At 36.5% G+C, this 22184-nt stretch overlaps 1 protein-coding gene across 1 annotated transcript in view; it reads right to left on the bottom strand.

Annotated features, from left to right (window-relative positions):
* Positions 1–22184, bottom strand: part of pch2 (pachytene checkpoint 2 protein) — a 69583-nt gene that overhangs the window by 21680 nt on the left and 25719 nt on the right. The window contains exons 4-6 of the mRNA XM_090377867.1: positions 18495–18585; positions 14496–14632; positions 336–422 (exon numbers count right to left, since the gene is read on the bottom strand). Of these exons, the coding sequence (XP_090233993.1) occupies positions 336–422; positions 14496–14632; positions 18495–18585 (315 nt within the window). The remainder of the gene's footprint in view (positions 1–335; positions 423–14495; positions 14633–18494; positions 18586–22184) is intronic.

Here is a 22184-nt window from a genome sequence, read left to right as displayed (position 1 = left end):
ATTATATAAATACAAAAATTGCTGATGATCAGAAACATGAATTATTGCTCTAGATTGGAATTAAAGTTGTTTGAGACAGGACTGGCTACTTCACCCTTACACTATGCACATTTGAAAATTCTTAACAAAAAGTAACATAAATACCAGAAAACAGTTAAAAATGCCATTAATCAATTTTATCAGAATTATATATCATTTATGACAGTATATTACAGAATACCTTAGTATCAATATGCAATAACCAAAATTTTAATAATGTTATGATGTTGATATTATAACATTATCTGTATTGCTATTAATATAATACTCATAATTAAACATTAAATATAGCATACCTCATCTATCAGTATAAAAACTAATGAGTCTGGATCATCTATTAATTCTTGTATCTTCTGAAACAGTTTCATGACAAGCTTTCCACTCTGAGGGAAAAGAAATAAATACATATCCATTGTTTAAATGACTATCCTTCACAAAGCTATTCTAAGCACTGAAACTAGTTGTTTTTATATATAAAAGGTAAAAGACCATTACAACAGTTGAAAAAAATCTGGAAAAAAAGTTATAGCGGGCTGTTATAATCAAATTAATTGTTAAAAGGTATGTAAATGCTGAACAAAGAAACAGAAATCAAGACAGCCTGTTGTATATTCACTTCTTACCTCCTTAAATATATAATTCATCATCTTCCTAGGTATTAGTGGGTAATGCTAGTGCCACCATTCTTTGGATACAACTTTGTATAATTGTTTTTGATGCAACTCAACAAAATGGCTAAGCCATAAGTATTAAACAAACTTGATAACATTCCGATAACAAAGAGGAAGAAGAAAACTATTCTAGCGAGAAATAATGAATGCTAGCTATTTCTCTAGCAAGAAATAATGCTAATATATGAAGTGGAACCTCATTTATCAGCACATTTAATGCAGTTACACTGTATAAACAACAACTTGTAATCTTCGATACTGATTATAAAGGGATGGTTGAGTGGGAGAAGACAGAGTGGTAATCAATGGACTATGCTTTTCGTGGATTATTGTTATTAGTAGAGTCTCTCAGGGTTTGTATTGGGCCAAGTTTTCATACAATACGAGGGTTGGCAGGGTTGTTAATGACAGTATGCTACTGTCAATTGTGCAGTCAGATATGAAGTTTTCTGGCAGTGCAGACAGGCTGCCAGAGCAGCTCATGGGGTCTTGTCAATGATATACAGGAATTTTTCTAGCAGGGATAAGGAACTTTGTATAAGGCAATGGTCAGGCCACAACTTGAGTACTCCATACAGGCCTGGAGGCCTCATTTCAGGAAGGATGTAGAGCTGTTGGAACGAGTACAGAGAAGGGCAATGAGATTGGTAAGGAGAACAAAGTGTTGCTCTTACCAAGAAAGGCTTAAATTCTGCAAATTGCAGCATCCAGAGACTAGGAACCTGTAAGGTGATCTGATTGAGGTGTATAAGGCCTTGAATGGTTTGAGCAAGCTCAATGCTGATGGGATTCTTCCTCTTGCTCATTTTACACACCTGAGGGGATATAAATTCAAACTGAGGAAAGACAGTTGTAGAACAGATGTGTGGAAATTTGCCTTTAGCCAGCAGGTAGTTGATTGTTGGAGCAAACTTCCATTTGTTGTTGTGGAAGTGGATAGCTTAAATAAATTCACAGAAGAACTGGACAGACTTTTGGAGCAAATATATGAGTGAAATGGGAAAGTTTTTTTTTGACTGATGCTGTATAAGCTTGCTTTCTTGCATCATATGCCTCTACTAATGCTATATTTAGAAAGGAAGAGAGGGCAAAAACCATTAATCTTGCATGGCTGACACTTTCAAAGAGCTGGAGATCAGGCATTTTTAAACAGAAGGGAAAACAGATTTTTGGCCAAAACAGGATAAAATATACATTTTGCAAATTAAATTTCACCAACTGCATGAACATTTTATATTAAAGTATACACAAATAAAAAAAAAACAAAACAACAAAGTCAAAGTTTTGTTCATAACAAGCACTTGTCTAGACTTGGCTGTTAGGAGCATTTCCAAAACTTCACCAGAAAGAGAGGATCTGAACTCTGTTTTTAATTTTCTAAATTTGCTGGATATTCTTTCATACATGGCACTATGAGGAATTCTTAAAATGGCAAGCATGACTTGGAATAATCTGTTACATTTCAAGCTTCCTCCAAGCAGTTTTCAGTCCCCCAAACAAGTGTAACTGTACATCAATTCTTTTTTCTTTCATAATAGCATCTGGTACGTTTTGTCACACTGAAACTGACAGAATTGATGTTGCAAAACATCTATCGATTCATCTATTTTTTATATTTAACAAGAACTTGTCTACAAAAAATTTCAAATTTGAAAATGATACAATGCCAATTCATAAAATTTGTAAGAAACTTTTTCAATGGGAATTTGTGCACCACATAGTCACATGCAGAAACAAATTATTTCCACTTTGAACAAAAAGAACAGAATTTTCTCAGTTTTTAGGCTCTACAAATTTTGCAGTAGAAATGCATATATCTAAATCAGAATCATCGTTTTGGGTTTAGACTGTTATGGTAATTAACTTTAAAAACTGGAGTTCACCACTTCTAACCTGTTATTTAAACAGAATTGTCAAAGGCTACTTCTAACAGTTATCAAAGACAGACATGTAAACATATGCTTCAGAAACTTTTTTTTTTTTTTTTTTTACTTCAGTGGCATGCATCAGTTGAAATATATTTTTTAGCATGTCTTTCTAAATATGTCTATCAAATATTCATCCACTGTCAGAGGATGGCATGCATATCCTTTTTCAGCACACAAATTAATAAGATGGCAGGGACAGCCTATTACCGCTATCTATTCCAGCTTTTAGGCATACTATAACAGGTGCATTACCAGCACTAAGTGCTGCAGTTTTTTTGAAGGAATCCCACATGGTTTCAAGTTGTACAGAAGACACCCAATGTTGTACATTGTAGATTCATCTTCAAATGATGGCAATGAACAATGGTACTTTTGATTTGAAACTTTTATTATTATTAGAAAAGGTCACAACAATGGAACATAGCGTAGAATCACTTTTATTACATCTGTAGTAATTGAAAATGATTCATTTTTCAAATCCATTATTACTTCTTGTTTCCCTATCTCTGCAATTTTGCTAACAATGCTCGTTGTTTTTGTTCTTCAACTGTATTTTTTTGCTATTGGAAAACACATTCTGAGTAATATGCCTACATGATCAGCACAACTCAGAGGAAAATTATGTTCTATGACAAAAGTTGCGCATGAGAACAGTCGGTGGATTTTTGGCTGCTATAAAGGGATAAATATTTTTAATTTTTACCATATTCTTCGTTAATTAACATACTACATCGTGTTTTACAGAGATATTAAATAAGTTTAGTAGCATTTGTTAGCTTCTTATTATGAATTTAGCGATTTTTGGGAGTTACAACTCCAGGTGTTGGTGCCAATATTGTTGAACTAGCTGCCATATTGCAGTTGATAAGAAATAGCGTAATGTATATACAGTAATACCCCGAAGTTACGCGATAGGTGGGTCCGACTAAAATCGCGTAAGTCGAATTCGCGTAAGTCGGGGTACAACTTTGCATATAAATACATATAAATTTTGCTTAATTGGGACCAAGGACTAACAAAAACACTAGTTTAGAAGAAAAATATTAATAAAATTGCAGTTCTTTATACATATTAATACAAAATATGTATTAAAAAAGCAAATGACTTACGTAAAAAAGTTATTTCGATGTCGATGGCTTCATAAAATCTAACAAATTCGTCTGACGACACAGCGCCTTCTTTTTTTCACGCAGAATTTCGTCGTAGCAAGCTAATAATTTTTTTATTCCTTGCTTTGTAGCTATAACGCGTTCTTCGTTGGAGTCTATGTTTTCTAAAATTTTTAAGCCCTTTACAATTGAGCCCTTTTCAATTTTCAACCTGTCAAGTTTGCAATTGTCATGTGCTTTTCGCCGTTGCTTCATTTAGGCCTGTAGCACGTGCAATATCACATTGTCTTTCATTTCACTCAAAGCGTTTCACAATTTCATATTTTTTCTCTATCGACAGAGGCGGACTGGCCATAAGCCTTACCGGGGAAACCCCGGTGGGCCAGTGTGATTTTGGCCATAAACCATAGTATGAGGCCACTATAAATTTTCCCGGGTAAGAATTTTTGATCCAGTCCGCCTCTGTTTATCGATAATTGCTTTTCTTTTTCTCTCTGAATCTGCAGTGTCTTCACCAGGACGCTTCCTTTTCACACCTTTTAATTAAGTATTTTACTCATTTTTAGGGAATAAAGCACAATTACAAAACGAGGAGGCACGCTTGATATGCATAAACAAAGCTGCGCGCATGTAGCAACTGAATAAACAACACCATAAAGGCAGAGATACACTATTAACACCTCACATTTCTAGGGGTTACTACCATAAAACAATAAAAATCCAGTTGCGTTTCTGCTAGTGAAATCTGTTATAAACTGGTAGTAAACTCGATCTAATTGCATTTGCGATTATACCGATAGCTGGAATTGTGTTGGTTTTTACGTTATTATGGTGAAATATGTTTCCCCTTCACTGATATAAAAAACATAAAAGCAGCAAAGTTGAATTTTGTTCATCTTTCGCTCTCATTCTCCGCCGTCGCACCGTATATCGATAACATATGAAAAACGACCTTGAAGATAGTGGGCGGCAGCGTTGCCAAACGAAAAAAAATCAAGAACCGCGTAACTCCGAGTTCGCGTAAGTCGGGGTATTACTGTATATCACAAATTGATAGCGTAAGGTATAAAGCAAAACTAGATAGTGTAATATGAAGCACTCAATTAGGAATCTGTTAGCTTATTACAGTATTATCAATTAATCAAAAATATTATTAATCTTATTAAATTTCATTGTTAATTAAATTGTATTTAAATGGAAATCATGACCCAGAACAGAGCTGTGAAGCAAAGATCACAGATTAGCGAGAGTGCTGTGACTCGGGGGAGAAACGAAGGAGCAATTCTACAATGCATCACAGTCTCGAAAAATGTGCGAAATGTGAAATGTTTGTCGACCTTTCTAAAACGACCTTTCTAGCCAAGGAGGATGCCTTTGTGTGTGTGTGTGTGTTAGGTGTCTAGAGTGTCAAGAAATTAGGTGCCAACTCAGCGTTCTGATGGGCATCTATGTGAACTTGAGGTGTAAGGTAAATGCCCTTGAAGAAATTAATATGAGGGCTCATCATGCTCTCAACTGCCCAGCTCAACGGCAGAGCTCTCCTGAGCATCAGGCAATACAGAGGCAATCTCCAAGGCAGAATGCACTGGTTTCAAAAGAACTAGTTATTGTTGGTAGCTATTGCCAGGGAGACGGGGAATATACTATGCAAGAAGGATAGTTCTTGCATAGTATTGTCATCAACTTCTTGCCAGGGGCAAAAGTTGATGACGTAGAGCAGATATCATCCTTTAAGGGCAGAAAAGGTGATATTGTTGTACATGTTGGAACTAATGACATTAAGAGTAAGAGATCTGCATATTTACTCAAAAAGTACAGGTTAACGTTGAAGTCGCAAGTTTGGGTTGAATGTGAAAGTGTCTGCAATTCTGCCCAGACATGATAGGGAGTATATGATCAGAGCCTTGTCGATCAATTTGGAGAGATTGTGTAAGGCACAAGGGGTAAAATTTTTTTCAGCCTGGTCTGTGCTTGTTGACAGGAGAGACTGCTTCTACAGGGATGGGGTACACTTAAATAGAAAGGGCGCAAGAATATTTGCTGATGCTATCGAGGCAGTGTTAGGTGGGTCGGAAAATTGCTAGCTTTGGGGGGGGGATACACAGACTAAAAAGGTTAACAGTGGCTGCAGGCAGAGGCAAAACTGATTCTTGCATTGCTTCTATTACAATGAGCAGCAGCAGCCTGGAATGCAAGGCAATGGAGATTTCCAGGACTGCTGGGAGTCATTGTGGAACAAATAAATACATGGGCTGTGTTAGGCTAACAAAGAATAGAAACAGGTTCATGTATACTTGCATGTACACCAATGCTAGAACTATAGTTAATAAATTTGATGAGCTTGAAGTGCTAGTCAAGACATCAAAGGCAGTTATTGTTGGGATATCAGAGACGTGGTGTCACACAAACATAATCAGTGCAGAATTGGAATTTGGGAAGTACAATGTGTACAGACAGGATAGGAAGGGAGGTGGGTGGGGTTATGCTGTTAGTTAAGAAACACATAAAATCTAAGGAAGTGCATCCAGTTGACATGGGTGGACAATGCAATGCTGAGTCTGTCTGGTGTGACATAAGCACTGGGAAAGGAAAAATGAGAGTAGGTGTGTGTTATAAGCCTAATGAATCTAATGAGTGTAATGAGCAATTGTGCAGAGAAATAGAGTGGGCCAGTAAATCAGAATGCATTTATAATGGGGGATTTTAACTTTCCACTTATCGACTGGAACTTGTGGGTTTGATCACTCTCACGCTAGCAAGACTTTTGTGGATTTATTGGATGACTGTTTTCTACAGCAATATGTTCGAGAGGCAACCTAACACTCTTGATCTGATTATGAGCAGTGATTATTCATGCATAAAGAATTTGCAGATAAAGGAACCACTGGGTGACAGTAATCACAATGTACTGATGTGGGAATTACTTAAAGATAAACTTCCATCAAGGCTAAAGGGAAGGACTATTGCTTTCGTAAACATGACTACAGGAGTCTCAGACAGTTTTTAAATTCTGTACAGTGGATCAACTGATGATGTTACCAACGTTGAATTCTAAATGAGAAGCCTTCAAGGACTTAATTTTGGAGGCTACTAGGCTTTTCATTCCAACTAAGAAATATTGTTCAAGGTTTAGGCCTAAATGGATGTCAGATGAATTAATGAAGCTCATGGCAGAGAAGAATGTATGGGATGCATATAAAGTATCATGTGATACGGAAGCCTATGGCAGATATAAACTAGTTTGTAATCAAGTCACAAAGGAGGTAAGGCAGGTGAAGGCAGATTTAGAGAAATTATTGGCAAAGGATGCAAAGAAAAACAGCAAAGAGTTCTTTACTTATGTAAACTCTAGAAGGAAAGGTATGAATCAGATTGGACCACTTAACATAGATGGGTTGACTGTTGATAATCATGCTCTGGTAGCTGATAAACTGAATGAGTATTTGCATCTACATTCACACATGAGGAGTTATTCAATGAGGGGAGTGCCAGAAGTTTATCAAACTCTAACAAGGAGTTAAGTGATTTTGTAATAACTGAGAGTAAAGTGGAGTAGAAATTGTTGAAGTTAAACATAAAAAAGGCACCTGGGGTAGACGGGATCTATCCAGTTATATTAAAGGAGGCAGCAAAGGAAGTAAGCAAACCCTTAGAGATAATTATGATAGCTTCTTTGGACTGGAGGTACGCAAATTTATCACTAATTCACAAAGAGGGTTCAAAAGGTGACACAAGTAACTATAGACCTGTTAGTTTAACTTGTGTTACGGGAAAAATAACGGAATCACTGGTTAAAGAAGCATTGCAGGATCATCTAGACAAGACTGCAGTAACAGTTAAGACACAGCATGGATTTGTTAAAGAGAGGTCTTTCTGGCCAATTTGATTGGATACTGTGATGTGGTCACAAAGGAACTGAATGCCAAAAATAATTTTGATATCATATACTTGGATTTCAGGAAAGCTTTTGACACTGTTGCACATGGAAGACTACTGTACATATTGGAGAGTAAGGCATTAAGGGTAAGTTGCTACAATGGATAAAGGGATGGTTGAGTAGAGATGACAGAGAGTGGTAATCAATGGACACTGCTCTTCGTGGACAAATGTTATTAGTGGAGTTCCCTAAGGTTTGGTGTTGGGCCCATTGTTGTTTTGTATATTTATCAATGATATTGATGAAGGTATATCAGGTTTAATGTTTTTTTTTTTTTTTTTTATGTAAACCCCAAACACGAGAGGTATCAGAACCCATAGTACTTAGTACCATGCTTGGGTTGGAGATTGAGAAGATGAAAGAAGATATTTGTTAACATTGGACTTGAACTTCTGTAGACTGTAATTTTCACAAAATACGTATGAAGGAAGGTTGTTCCAGAAAATGGCAGTTCAATGAATAAATGAGGAAGATGAAAAGTTGGTTCTGTGAGTTTGAAGTTGGACAGTAAATGGATGTTGGCTGGTGGTGGCACATGTTTGGACTGTTTTGAAAGAGAGAGCGGGAATTATAGAAGCCAATTCAGAAGAACAGTGCCCATGGAAGTATATGTAGAAGAGGCATGCAGCAGAAACAGTATGTCTATGAGACAGTGAGTGGATTTATTTTATTTGTTTGGTTTTTAGGAGCATTAGCAACTAAGGCCATATTGCTCCGGTGCGGTGGTCATTCCCTGACCTTTTCGCATCCTCCGTATTTGGTGGTGACGGGCTCGAACACCGGTCTAATCAAGAAGCGTGTGCTATGCACTGCCGCTCCTTCCCACCTGGCTACGGAGGAGCCAACAGTGAGTGGAGAGACTCTGTTAGAGATGAATCATTAATTAACCTAATTGCCCTCTTCTGAATGGAATCAAGAAGCCTGAGAGAGGTTTTGGGGGCACCACCCCAGATGTGGGAACAATATTCCATGGCTGGGCGGATTTGCGATTTATACAGAGTGAGCAGCTGTTTGGAAGAAAAGTAACGCCGAGAGCGAAAGAGAAAACCAAGTTTTTTAGATGCAGAGGAAGCAATATTTGTAATGTTCTTGTGCCAAGAGAGATTAGAAGTCAGGGTAATCCCCAAAAGAGATATATCATTTTGCCTAGAAATCGGAGTGTCACTAAAGATAAGCATAGGAGCTGAAGAATCCTTTTTGTGAGATATAAGACAAGACTGAGTTTTAGAAGGGTTGAAATCAACTAAGTTGTCTTTGCCCCACTAGAGAATTACCTGAAGATCGGCATTTAAGGAAATGGTAGCAGATTTTCGAGAAGTTGAAGCTTATTGAGCAGGGCAAGGTTTCTCAAAATGGAAAGTAGAATTCAATGTGTTATCATCGGCAAAACTATGGATAGGATTTCCAGTCAATGGAAGAAGGTCATTAATATACAAGAGGAAAAGAGTGGGAGAACGAACTGAACCTTGGGGGACACCGCCATTAGTGGAAAGTTAGAAGACAGAGAGCCATCTACTATCACCCTCAGTGAGCGATCAGAGAGAAAACTGGATAACCAATTACTAAAAACAGTTGGCAAACTATAAGATGGAAGCTTGTTTAGAAGACCTTTATGCCAAACACGATCGAAAGCCTTTGAGATGTCAAGCGCAACTACTTGTATTTCACCGAACCTTTCCATTGAATTAGTCCATAAATGGGTAACATAAGCCAGAATATCACCAGTGGATCGACACTGAGGGAATCCATACTGGAGATCGTTGATCAGATGGAAGGTTTCTAGGTAGTTTAAGAGTTGGCAGTTAATTGATTTCTCCATTACTTAAGAAAGAGTAGAAGTAACTGCAATGGGATGATAATTGAATGGGAGGGATTTGTCACCCTTTTTAGGAACTGGCTGGATATGAGCAAATTTTCAAGCAGAAGGAAAAACACCTTTGGAATAAGAAAGTGAAAAAGGTGGCAAGGAATAGGAGTAAGTTCAGGAGCACAGGTTTTGAGAACAAGTCGAGAAATACCATTGGGACCTGGAGCTTTCGCAGCATCAAGATTCATCAAAATCCTTCTTACATCCTTTTGGCGGAAGACCACAGGAGGCAATGAATGGAGCGTGTTGGGAATGGTGTGAGGTGTTTTACCAAGATTATTAATACAGGAGTTGGAAGAAAAATGGGATGCCAGCAGGTCAGCTTTATCCTTGGCTGAAGTGACAACTGAACCATCTGGTTTGGACAGAGGTTGGAGCAGAGATGGGCAAAAGTTGCAGCCAATAGCTTTGGCAAGAGACCAGAATGCTCGGCTACCATTAGGGCAAGAAGCAAGTTTTCTTTTCTTAGCCTGTTCAAACTCTAGTTTGGACTGATTAATAACTGCTTTACAATTGTTGCGAGCTTTGTTGTAGGCAGAAAATGGAACTGAAGAATTAGAAACAAGCCAATTATGATATGCAACATTCTTCTCTTGAACAGCCTTAACACATTTATTGGAAAACCAAGGTTTAGATAAAGGACGAGATTTTAAAGTGGAGTGTGGGATAAAGGATTCCATTCCTGCAAGAATAATTTCACTGACACGATCTGAACAAACGTTGACATCAGAAGTTTTAAAACAGTAATCCGACCATGGAAAAGAAATCAAGCAGGTCATCCCATTTTGCATTCTTGTAATGCCAAACAACACGAGGTTGTGAATAGCCATGAGATAAAGGCTCCATTGGAGAAGAGACAATCACCAAGTTGTGATCTGAAGTGCCTAAAGGACCTCTCACTTCGACCGTGTACTTAGAAGGGTTGTTTGTGAGAAAAAGATCAAGCGTGTTGGCTGTATGATTAGGATTGTCCGGTATTTTTGTAGGTAAATGAACAATCTGTGCAAGGTCATTAGTAACTGCAAAAGCCTCAGCATCTCGACCAGATGGGTCGGTGTGACTAGAAAACGGAAGCCAGCGGGAGTTGCGAACATTAAAATCACCAAGGAAAATTACCTCACTATAAGGAAAGTTGGACTGGAGAAAGTCAAGTTGCAAAGGGAGGAAGTCAAAGAGCTCCAAGTGATTAGTGGAGTTGGGAGAACGGTAGAGACAACAGATGAATTTGACACGAGGTAGAGAGATTTTAAGCCAGAGAAGATCAAAGAGAGAAGATTCCAAATTACCAAGTCTCTGTGACAGGGAATATCAGAACGGACATATGCACAAGTACCACCTTTGAGGCGAACGGAATCATACGGCGAATAATTTGGGCATCTGAGATGAGCAGTAGTTGAATCAACCGATAACTGAGATTCTGTCAGAAAAAGTACATGGGGTTTGGCAGACTGCAAGTGGAAATGGACATAGTTGAGATTAGAATTGAGACCACGTATATTTGTGAAATGAATTAGGAAGTGCTTGGGAGGTTTAGATCTTTTCACAGATAAGCTTGCTCTATTAGTTTGACAATTCATGGTGTATTCAATAGTAAGAAAAAGTGGGTGGGACATGCTGTATGAAGTAATGAAATTTTTGGATACGGCGTACACATGGTAAGAATATACCCAGATCCTTGACATAACGTGGCCTCGACAATGCTCACTGCATACACACTACTCGGACTCCCTCAAGTCACTATCTGGCAGAGTAGAGGTAGAAAGATTATACACTAGCTGATCCGGAAGCTTCCTAGAGAGTTACCAATAGGTTCAGTCCGGTGTACTAACTAGCGGCCGGCCTGCGAACACCGTTTTAGAGCTGTACCCTCGAAATGTAAGGAATATTGGATCTCGCCACGACATTCATCATAACCTCAAAAATCATCAATCATACTGCATGATGGAAGAGATAGGAAAGGGTTGGCCGGAACTTAGCTCTAGAGACTAAACATGGGTTCCACCACTTCAAGCCTCCAATAAGCAAAGTGGTGGTATTGCACCGGTTGATGAGAGTCACCTACCAACTAGTACTGCCTGGTAACATAGAGGGGCAGCATTCTTCCATGTGGTGTGGGTGCCACACCTCGACCCCTACTTATGTTAGTTCACACCTGGGTGGTCATCCACCATGTACTTGTGCATGGAGGTTATACCCAGGATTACTAACAGTCACACCATCGTGAAGGTGCAAGCAGAGGATTTGGCTGTCACAGACCGTCCGGAGTTTGCCGAAATTGGGCCCACTTGTCTTTAGTGTCACCCGAATATCAGTTCCATCAGCATTTTAGACTCCCAAGTAGCAAGTACAGCTTGTCTCGCATATCTGAGGGAATGTCTGTGACAACCTCAAGGAACAAGTTTGCCCAAGTTTGCAGATACAAAGGTTGACAGGGTTGTTAACGACAGTAAAGACAGTATGCTACTCCAACTGGATCTAGATAATTCGAATATGTGGGTTGCAGAGTTTGGAAACTAGACACCTTAGAGGAGATTTGATTGAGGTGTTAAGGCTCTGAGAGGCATCAGTAAAATGAATGAGGATGAAATTTTCAAGATTATAAATGATGCTAGAACTAGGGGACATAAATTCAATTTATGGGGGGATATGTTTAGATTGGACTGCAGGAAGTTTTATTTTAGCCAGTGAGTTATAAATTACTGGAATAAGTTGCCTACATGGGTGGTAGAGGCTGACAGTTTGGGGGAAATTTGAAGGTCATCTGGATAGTACCTTCGGGTCAGGGAAGCGCATAGGATGATAGGTTTAATTTCCTTTTCTTTTATTAATTATTATTATTATTTATTTATTTATTTATTTTTTTTATCATTGTGATATTCGGGGTTTTTTTTTTTTTTTTTTTTGTTTTTTTTTTGGCTGGTGTAGCATAAGCCATAGGCTTTTTTGCACCATGTGGCCATTACTAATACTAACACTAGATAACTTGGGAAAATGGGCTGAGAAGTGGCAACTGAAGTTTAGCACTGACAAATGCAAAGTACTGCATATGGGTAGCGATAACCAAAGAGAAACGTACCAATTGTGTGGTACTACACTCAGGGAAATGGAAAGTGAAAAAGACCTGGGGGCAGATCATGGAGTCTTGTCAATGATATATAGGAATTTTGCTAGCTGGTGCAGGGAGGTGATTATCCCATTATACAAGGCAATGGTCAGGCCACACCTAGAGCACTGTGTACATTTCTGGAGGCCTCATTTTAGGAAGGATGTAGAGTTGCTGGAACGAGTACAAAGAAGGGCAAACAAGATTGGTGAGGGGAACAAAGGGGTGCTCTTACCAAGAAAGGCTTAAGTTCTGCAAATTGCAGCACCTGGAGAGTAGGCATCTGCGAGGTGATCTGATTGAGGTGTATAAGGCTTGAGCAAGTTGAATGCTGATGGGATTCTTGCTCAGATTAAGAACCTGAGGGGGCACAGATTCAAATTGAGGAAAGAAATTTGCCTTTAGCCAGCGGGTAGTTGATTGGTGGAACAGACTTCCATCTTTTGTTGTGGAAATTGATAGCCTAAATAAATTTAAGGCTGAGCTGGACAGGCATTTGGAACAAATGGAGGGATGAAATGGGAGGGTTGTTTTTTTTTTTTTTTTGGCGGATGATGCATAAGCTTGCTTTCTTGCATTGTATGCCTCTACTAATGCTAATGCTAAAATATGCAAATAAACATTCAGCACATATGACATCATCATCACTATGAAATGAAATGCTACATCTGTTTTTGCATTTCTATGCATTGCATGGTGTCTTTATGCTTATTTATTTGCAAATATCTCATTATATTGTTTCCCACAAATCATATCTATATGGTACACAAGGTAATTAACTTTTTCAAATTTTACGATACATGGAAAATCTTGAGTATATGCTCTCTGAAATTTTATGCCCTATTTTTTTGGCATTTACTGAAAGGCATTGTTAATTATCTTTGCACTATACAAGTACTATGAAGTGACTGCACATAACAGAGAATAATGCTATTATTCTGCATTTCTATTTTGCAATATAGACTACCACAGCACACCTCTTGTGTCAATTATTTAATGAAACCAATCAGAAATTTGCAAAATTTAAAAAAAAAATCACATTTAAAAATCCAATTTTAACATAGTTTTATTATTTCTTTGTAAAAATTCAGAGAAAAATTTCAGAGAAAAACTGAGTTTTTGAAAAAAGAAAACTCTTATCAACGATATTATGACAGTGAGATGGAGAAAGGTATCAAACAGTAAAACAGATGAGTTCTCCGTCATAAATCTGGAGAGTTGGCAGCTATTATCTTTCAATGACAATGCATAATAGAAACGTGCCTTGAGTGACCGGGTTTCAAGTCCGTGACTGCTGAATACAGTGCTGTTTCTTGTATTCTGTCTATCTTGTGAACTCCTCTGACCGTTTGGCCGTCCCGGAGTATAAACAGAAAATTTATTTATTTATATTTTACTGATGGGTCTAATGGATGAGGGATCACTGCTACCGAGTTAATATACTCATTTTACCTTTACAGATAAACAAGAGTTGTGCTTCGTAAAACATGCACAGTTATTACAATGACAAAATTTCACCTATACTTAAACTGAGAGTACATCAGTAATGCTCATATAACAGATTTCACAATCATAATAATGGACTTTTATTTTTCATTTAAAAGACTTAATTCCCAAAGTAATCGATTGACAAAGCATGCCATTTTTCCCCCTCCCTGTAAGCAAGTAAACTAACATCATTTAGAAAAACTAGTTATGAGCATTCACTATTAATGAGTCAACTGTACATAAAGCCAATTTAAAATTAAGAACTGTTTGGGAAAAAAGCATATGCTATTTTTGTAAATAGCAAGTGATTCTTTCAGATGTTCACTTAATATTAGACACAACAGACAAAATACCTCTGAAAACCACTTTGAGAACAAGCTGTGGCTATTTATTTCAATAAGTTGTCCATATGAATATCGACCCTTCAAACGAATGCATAATTTCTGTGCAAGTGCTTTGCATAGTGAAGTTTTCCCTGTTCCTGGAGGTCCTATATGGAAATTAAAAAACAGCATGAAAAACCTCAAAATTTTTTGTACACTTCCAATCAATTTCACAAATACTAGCTATTCATTTTGATATATATACTGTACATATTATATAATTAAAAATAATAGGTTGTGATGATACAGGTAACCCTCATATAACACAGTAGTTAGGTTCCTATAAAATCTGGTGTAGTGTGAAACCGTGTTATACGGGACTAAGAACTAGTACAAAAAGATGAGTTAAGTTCCAAAACCCAACAAAAATACACCTTTTTTTTATAACTATTGGAAACTTAATTTTTATTAAAACTAGTAATAACTGAACAAACGTAATAAAAGTTTATAACTAACTGACGTGTATGTTACAAACTGGGATACATATATGTCAGATAATGTACGTTCATTTAATTTTCTTCCTCTTCATCACTGCTAAGCACAATCAAATGAGAACCTTTTCTCTGTTTCAGAATATCATCACCTATTGAACTTTCTTCTGCAGCATCTACATTTCGTGTATCTTCTGCTCTCTTTAAAAAAACAGTAATTTGGGTTTTTTTGCTTTTGCTTGATAGATCTTTGTATTTTTCATGGTATATAGCTAAGCATTTTTGAATCTCCCTTTTGAACGTTTTGCTCCTTTCAGTCGAAGGATCTGCATTCAAAAAGTAAGATTCTAATTGCTCGACTAAGTTTATGCCTTTCCATGTGCTTTTTAGTGTCAAATTTGGAACTTCAAATTTTTCATTTGCACTATCATCCTCTGAATTGATTGCTTCATTTAAACTTTTTGCAACGTATGATGCCTTTCCCCTCCCTTTTTTTAAGATGATCCAAAATTTGTATCTGATTCTAGAGAAATAAAGTTTCTTTTGAGCAGTGCTTTTTTACTTTCCTTAGGCATAATTTAGGGCTGAAATTTAATACACAACAAAGAAATTATTCCAATGTGGTTCTTAAGAACAAAGTTTAGTGATACATACCGATAAAATTTATAAATGATCAAATAAAAACCAAAATCACCTTACAAAAAAACCTTAAAAGTTACAAACTGCATGCTTCAAAGTCAATTTTTTACGATCTCAAAAAAGCACAAGTTCAATAGCACAGAACCTAACACGGGGATTTTCCAACAAAATAAAATACAGGGATTTCACAAAAAAAAGAATGGAAATATTGAAAAATTACATCCAACATAATAGCAGGGTTTCCCCTGCACAAAAATACCGTGTTATGTGAGGTTTGCCGCAGCTCTCTAACCGTGTTATAGAAGTATTGTGCTGTGCAAGGATTGCCCCAATTTATCAATCGTGTTAAAGTGAAACCTTGTTGTAGAAACTGTGTTATATGGGGGAAGCCTGTACCACAGAAAGTCTAAAAAAGAGCAAAAAATAATAATAATAAAATAATAATATCTTAGACTGGATTATGGATCTGGGGCACTACTAGTAATAGCAGAAATGCCCAGCATGAACAATGAAATAGAGGCAAATAGATTAGATAAATGTAAGGGTAGGGGTGCTGACCTGACAGGTGTGGCAACAATGGAAAAATTAAAAGTTCCTGAAAAATAAAAGCAGATTACATAACAAATAAATATGATGAAATTAAGTGAAAATATATAAAAAAGGTACTTAATGCTGTACGTCCCAAGATTTTGTTACTTATTTTCCTAGGGAAATAAGTAACATACCATATAGAAGATAATCACAGACTAATTTACTTTAATAAAGTTAAAATCAAAATAGCCAGTTATCTGTACATGAGTTTTATGACTGTATGCTGTTTGTGAGAGTGAAATGATAACCTGGGGAGGTATCAGTTAGCGGATGGAACCCTACATCATCAGGAACTGATCTCCAATTAAAGGTACAGAAATGAAAATCTGAACTTATCAATCCTTCCATACATCACACTAAAGAAAATCATTTTTGTGGATAGTAATTTTATAGGGTGCAAAATATGGAATATCAAAATATGATATTGAGCACGTGGACTGGTTACCTTGCTCTCCTGACCTTAACATAGAATGAGCATGCATTGAGATGCAATGAACAGTACTTCTGTTCATTGCATCCCAATGAACAGAAGCACTGTTGCTTCACCAGCACCTCTTGTGACGTTTCAGCATCTGGAGAATGTCCCAAATGGGAAATGGTCATGAGGTCACGAACGCCACATGTACCAGTAATAACATGATTGTAAAAGTAGTCTATACAAGGGTAACATTTCTGGTAAACTATAGAAACAATCAGCAACCAAGATGATGCATCAGTATTTGGGAATGACAAAGAAGGGGTGATATTCAATGATTACTCTCAAAAGGATAAATCCGTTATTCCTCCCACCATTCCCAACACGCTCCATTCAGTGCCTCCTGTGGGCTTCCATCTTCTGTCACTTATCTTCAAAATTTTTAAATGCGATTTTAATGAGCAGTGAATTTGCATTTTGTTTTGGATTAAGGAAAACTTTGCAACAGAAACTCAAAATATTAAACATAGCTTTCAGAGAATATAATGTGTGTTGTCCAAACACTTTTTGGTGGTTTGCAAAGTTTAAAGAGAGCTGCATGTCCATCAAACATGAACTTCGGTGTGACTTCCCTTCAGCTTCAAAAACCAATGATTCAATCACTTGTGTTTACAATTTAATCAAGAGTGGTAGATATTTAACTGTCCACAAAGTTGCTAGTGAAACTGGTATTTCTTACGGGAAATGAAAATCAAATTTAACATAATATTTGATGTGTTTCACCAAGTTTGTGCCTTGCATTCTCATTGATAATCACAGAGAATGGAGAGCATATAAGGATCTTCCTTGCCATGCTGCTGCTAACCCAGAAACAAAGGCACAATCCTTTCGATTGAAAACTAAGTTTTCTCCAAGATCCACAAAAGAAAGGCATCTAATCAAATGGGAAGATTGTGCTTATCATAATTTTTGATTCACGGGGTTTTTATTCATTATGAATGTCCCATGTGGCTAAACAGTGAACCACAAATAGTGCAAACCAGTTCTATAATGGCTACATGATGCTGTTCAGAGAATGCTGTCAGAAAAGTGGCTTCTGGGAATTGGTGCTTGCATCATGACAATGCCCTGCACATGTGGCACTTTCCATTCAAAAATTTCTTGCAAAACACTCTATCACTGTGGTCTCCCATCTATTATATGCATTGGATTTAGCTCTCTGTGATTTTTTTATTACCCCAAAGCTTAAAGCACTCTTGAGAGGTCACAGATGTGCAATGACTGAGGAAATTATTCAGAACATGACACAGGAACTATCAGCAATTCTGAAACAAGCCTATCAGGAATGCTTCCAGAAGTTGCAGAAGAGTTACAATCATTATATACAGTTAAGAAGATACACTCAAATAGCCAGTAAACTTTGTAATTTCCCAAACACTAATTTGGTCTCTGAAATTTTTTATTACATCTCATATATCTTTACTCACTCTTTTCTGTGAAAGTGTGTGTAAAGAGTAAAGGTAAATAAGTAAAGAGGATATTCCCTACAGACCTGAGATAAATTGTTTACTTTAATAGTTCATAGATTTTGGCATTAATTTGTTATTCATTAGGGAATTAAATGTCCCTAATGAATAACAGCAATATAACAAAGGATAACACAAGTGTCTAGAGATAATCAAAAATTAAAATAGAACCTAACCTATTTTAATGCAAGAGCTGAGATAGCTCCCAATCTCAATCTGTGTGCTCAGAACAGTTTATGAGGGGGAGGGGAAAAAATTTTCATAATGACTACTAGAGCATATCACCAACTGTAGCTTACCCAAAGATCAACAAATAAAAAAATTTGAAAAACTCTGGCCTATTGCATTTACATAATAGCAGTCTTACCATGAAGAAGAACCACCTTATTCCAAGATATAATATTAGAGTCCACACTTTTATCAGCAAATAAGAGAGTTGCCGAGACAAAATTCAGTAGCTGTATAAAAAATACATAGAATTACGACAGCAAACAGAAATTTTGCTATCTAAAATTACAAAAAAAACACTATGAGCTAACACTGTATGAGTTTACATATTTGGTCAAAATCAAGAATTTCTTTAGTTAAATAATTCAACAAATATATATCACATTTCACTGTCAGTAATGAAAAATGAAATTTAATTATTTTAACACTTATAGAATGGGTTTACTTTACAGGTGGGCAGTACTTTACTTCCTAAACTCAGATTAGGAATAGTGTATAAAAAGATGGAGGAGGGGATTAGACAACAATAAAACTACAATTTAAAGTATATTCATAAAACAAAATGCAATTTTATATTAAATATTTAGAACTATGCAAATTTTTATAGACTTTCAAAGGATCGTGAAGTTTTTGTTTTAACTTTTAGATTTCTTTAAAATTTGACCATATCATTAAACTTTTCTAATATTGCCATTTGATTTCATTTTGACGGCTACACAACAGTTTAAAATATATCTACTGTATGAGATTTGATGAAGCAAGATCTAAATAGCATAAATTCAGTAAAGGATCTGTTGATACTTCACTGTAAATATGATGGTCAGAATAATTATAATTTTGAGAAGCCCATAAAATTGCTTTGGCAAGGCACAAAACAGCACATGTTACATAAAAAAAACAGTAAACATTTGTAGGATATGATGGCCATCTAGATCTGAACAGTATAAATTTAAAAAATTATCCATTGACAACTGACTGTAAATATGATGGTCAGAATAATTAGCTATAATTTTGGGAATTATATACAGGTTATGCTTTGGCAAGGCAAACTTACAAATATGGCACATAAGTGAAAAAAAAAAAAAAAAAAAAAAAAAATGTGGGATATATGGCCTTTTACATAAGGATAACACTATCCAAGTAGAAAAAAGGGCATTTTTTGCTGGGGGGGGGGGGATCTATGAAAATCAGCATAACTGGCAACCCAGTTATACTGAATTTCTCAGTTTCAATAAAAGTGACCAAATCTAGGTCTTCTCACTAATTTGGGTGAACTCGCTACATTTTCTAAAAATTTCTGATGTTCAAGGAGTGAAAAATAAGAAATCATGACATTCCAATTGCTATTTCAAAAAGGTTGTGTGTCTATACACTTAATCTTTTTGAATGCGATAAGTCATGGCCAGTTTCATTTAAGTCAGAGTATGAGGAACATCTAGGTTAAAGTGGAAGATAGATGTCTTATTATATGCTTTGCTCCTTTTAGCCCCGGGGAAGCAAAACAGAATAACACACCAACTGTCTCCCATGTGAAGGCAGGTATGGTGCAAACCAGTGACTACACAAAGGAAAAATAAGACAGCAGTATGTTACCAGTGAACAACAGCATATTGTGAGCAAAACTTTAAACAATAAAAACTAATACTTGCACAACGAAAAAAAAATCTAGATATCACACTAGAAAGTTGCCTGATCACTAAATTGCTTGGCACTCAGCTTTGGTCCAATTGGCATATAAATATAAATAAACTAAACTCTGTAAAATCTGGGATATTTTACAAAAAATCAGCATTTTAAAATCCAAAAATATTAAAGAAGCAATCTAGCATTCATATCAGTAATTGCATGTCTTTAAGAATGCATGAAAATAAAGAGTGATATTTCTCTCTTAATGAGATTTTTACAGGGCTACTTGTCCATTAAATTATTTTTGTGGTCAGCAAGATTTAAACTGTACAGATAATGCAATAGTCTTAATTCTTACAAAAGAACAAACTTTCCTTTGCAAAAAGTTGCTGGTATTGCATTACTTTCAACCAGATGGCTTCACAGTTGTTTGTTATTTGGAGCATTAGCAACTAAGGCCATATTGCTCCGGGGATATGCAGTGGTCATTCTTTGACCTTTCTGCATCCTCTGTATTTGGTGGGCACGGGCTCGAACCCCGGTATAATCAAGAAGCGTGTGTTACGCACTGCTGCTCCTGCCCACCTGGCTACGGAGGCGCCGATGGCTTCACAAAAGAGATTATCAGCCATTTGTTTAAAACCTGCAACCACTATCACAACCTATTTCAGGACTAACTGGTTCCTCAACAGATAATTGTCTCTAGTGGAAAAAAAAAAAGCTAACAAAACCGTTGTAAAGAATTTCAATATAATTATGATATAATAATAGAGAAATTAAGATATAATAACACGAAGATGCATTATTTTGGGAAACTATTTTGATCCTCAAAGTTGTTTGATGTGTGCTGCCATGCAGTATATGAAATCAAAGTGTTTAAAGTTGTAATATAGTTTACACATTATCTGTTTCTTCTGAGTGCTGTCATTAGGGAGACCATCTGCTACCTGATGAGGGATCACTTATCCTAATATAGGCTGTCAGCAGTCTCATTTTATAAACAAATAGCCATATAACATTTGGCAAAGCCATCTGTTTAAAAGTAGTACAATACCAGAGCATCTTGTTTCAAAGGCAAGTCTGTTCTTGCTGTGATTTGGTGTACTTTCAGCAACATTTTATAATGATTTCTGTTAATTAGCACCTAATGTAGAAATTATTCCTGTCCCAAACACATCACTTTATGTTTATACTGTATAAGTATTAACCATATAGAGCAAGGAGGCCCAGGCTTTTGCTACACCAGTCAAAAATAAAATAAAATAAAATAATTAAATACCATAAAATAAAATACTTATACAATTTCCTCCTCAGATAAGTACCTATCCAGTTGACTTTCAATTTCTTCAAGCTGTCAACCTCAGCTATTGACAGGCAACTTTTCAGGTAAAAGAAACTTCCTACAATCCAATCTACACCTCTTCCGTTATAATTTTAATTTATGATGTCTAGTTCTGACATCATTTATAATCATGAAAATTTTGCTCTCAATTCATTTTCCTTTCTCCTCTCAGAGATTTACAGACCTTAATTAGGTCTCCTTCTAAGGTGCCTACTATTCAAAGTAACCATATATTCAGTCTTTCCTCATATAGCTGCACTTTCACATACATCAGGAGTTCTTCCCAATTGTTGAATTGGGCGCCTCCATAGCCAGGTGGGCAGGAGCAGCAGTGCATAGCACACGCTTCTTGATTAAATCGGGGTTTGAGCCCGTGACCACCAAATATGGAAAGGTCAGGGAATGACCACTGCATATCCCCGGAGCAATATGGCCTTAGTTGATAATGCTCCTAAAAACCAAATAACAACAATTGTTGAATCCTTTCGAAAAGTTCAATGTCTTTTTTTTTTTTTTTTTAGGAGCAGCCTTCATACATGGATACAATTTTCAAGTGTGGCCTTACAACTGTTTTATACAGTGGGATTATGACCTCCCTATCTCTACAGTAAATGTCTGATAAATCATTGTCATTGATAAGGCAACATGGGCCCCTCCTTGCTGCCTGTCTGCATTGGCCATACATATTGTAACCCTCAAATCCCTTTTTCATCATTTTTTTAAATTCAACCTCGCCAAGTGAACTTCATCTGGGTGTCAACTCAGTGTTCTAATGTAGGGTTACCAGATATAGAATTCAAAAGCAAGGACAAAACAGGAAAAAAACAAGGACATTTTTAGTTTTCAAAACGAGGACATTTT

Source organism: Mastigoproctus giganteus, chromosome 7 (assembly GCF_048544385.1).
Source record: "Mastigoproctus giganteus isolate SK-2022 chromosome 7, ASM4854438v1, whole genome shotgun sequence".
NCBI classification, from domain to species: Eukaryota; Metazoa; Arthropoda; class Arachnida; order Uropygi; family Thelyphonidae; genus Mastigoproctus; species Mastigoproctus giganteus.
The sequence above is the reverse complement of the archived record's forward strand: the minus strand, read 5'-3'. Positions and strand labels throughout refer to the sequence as shown.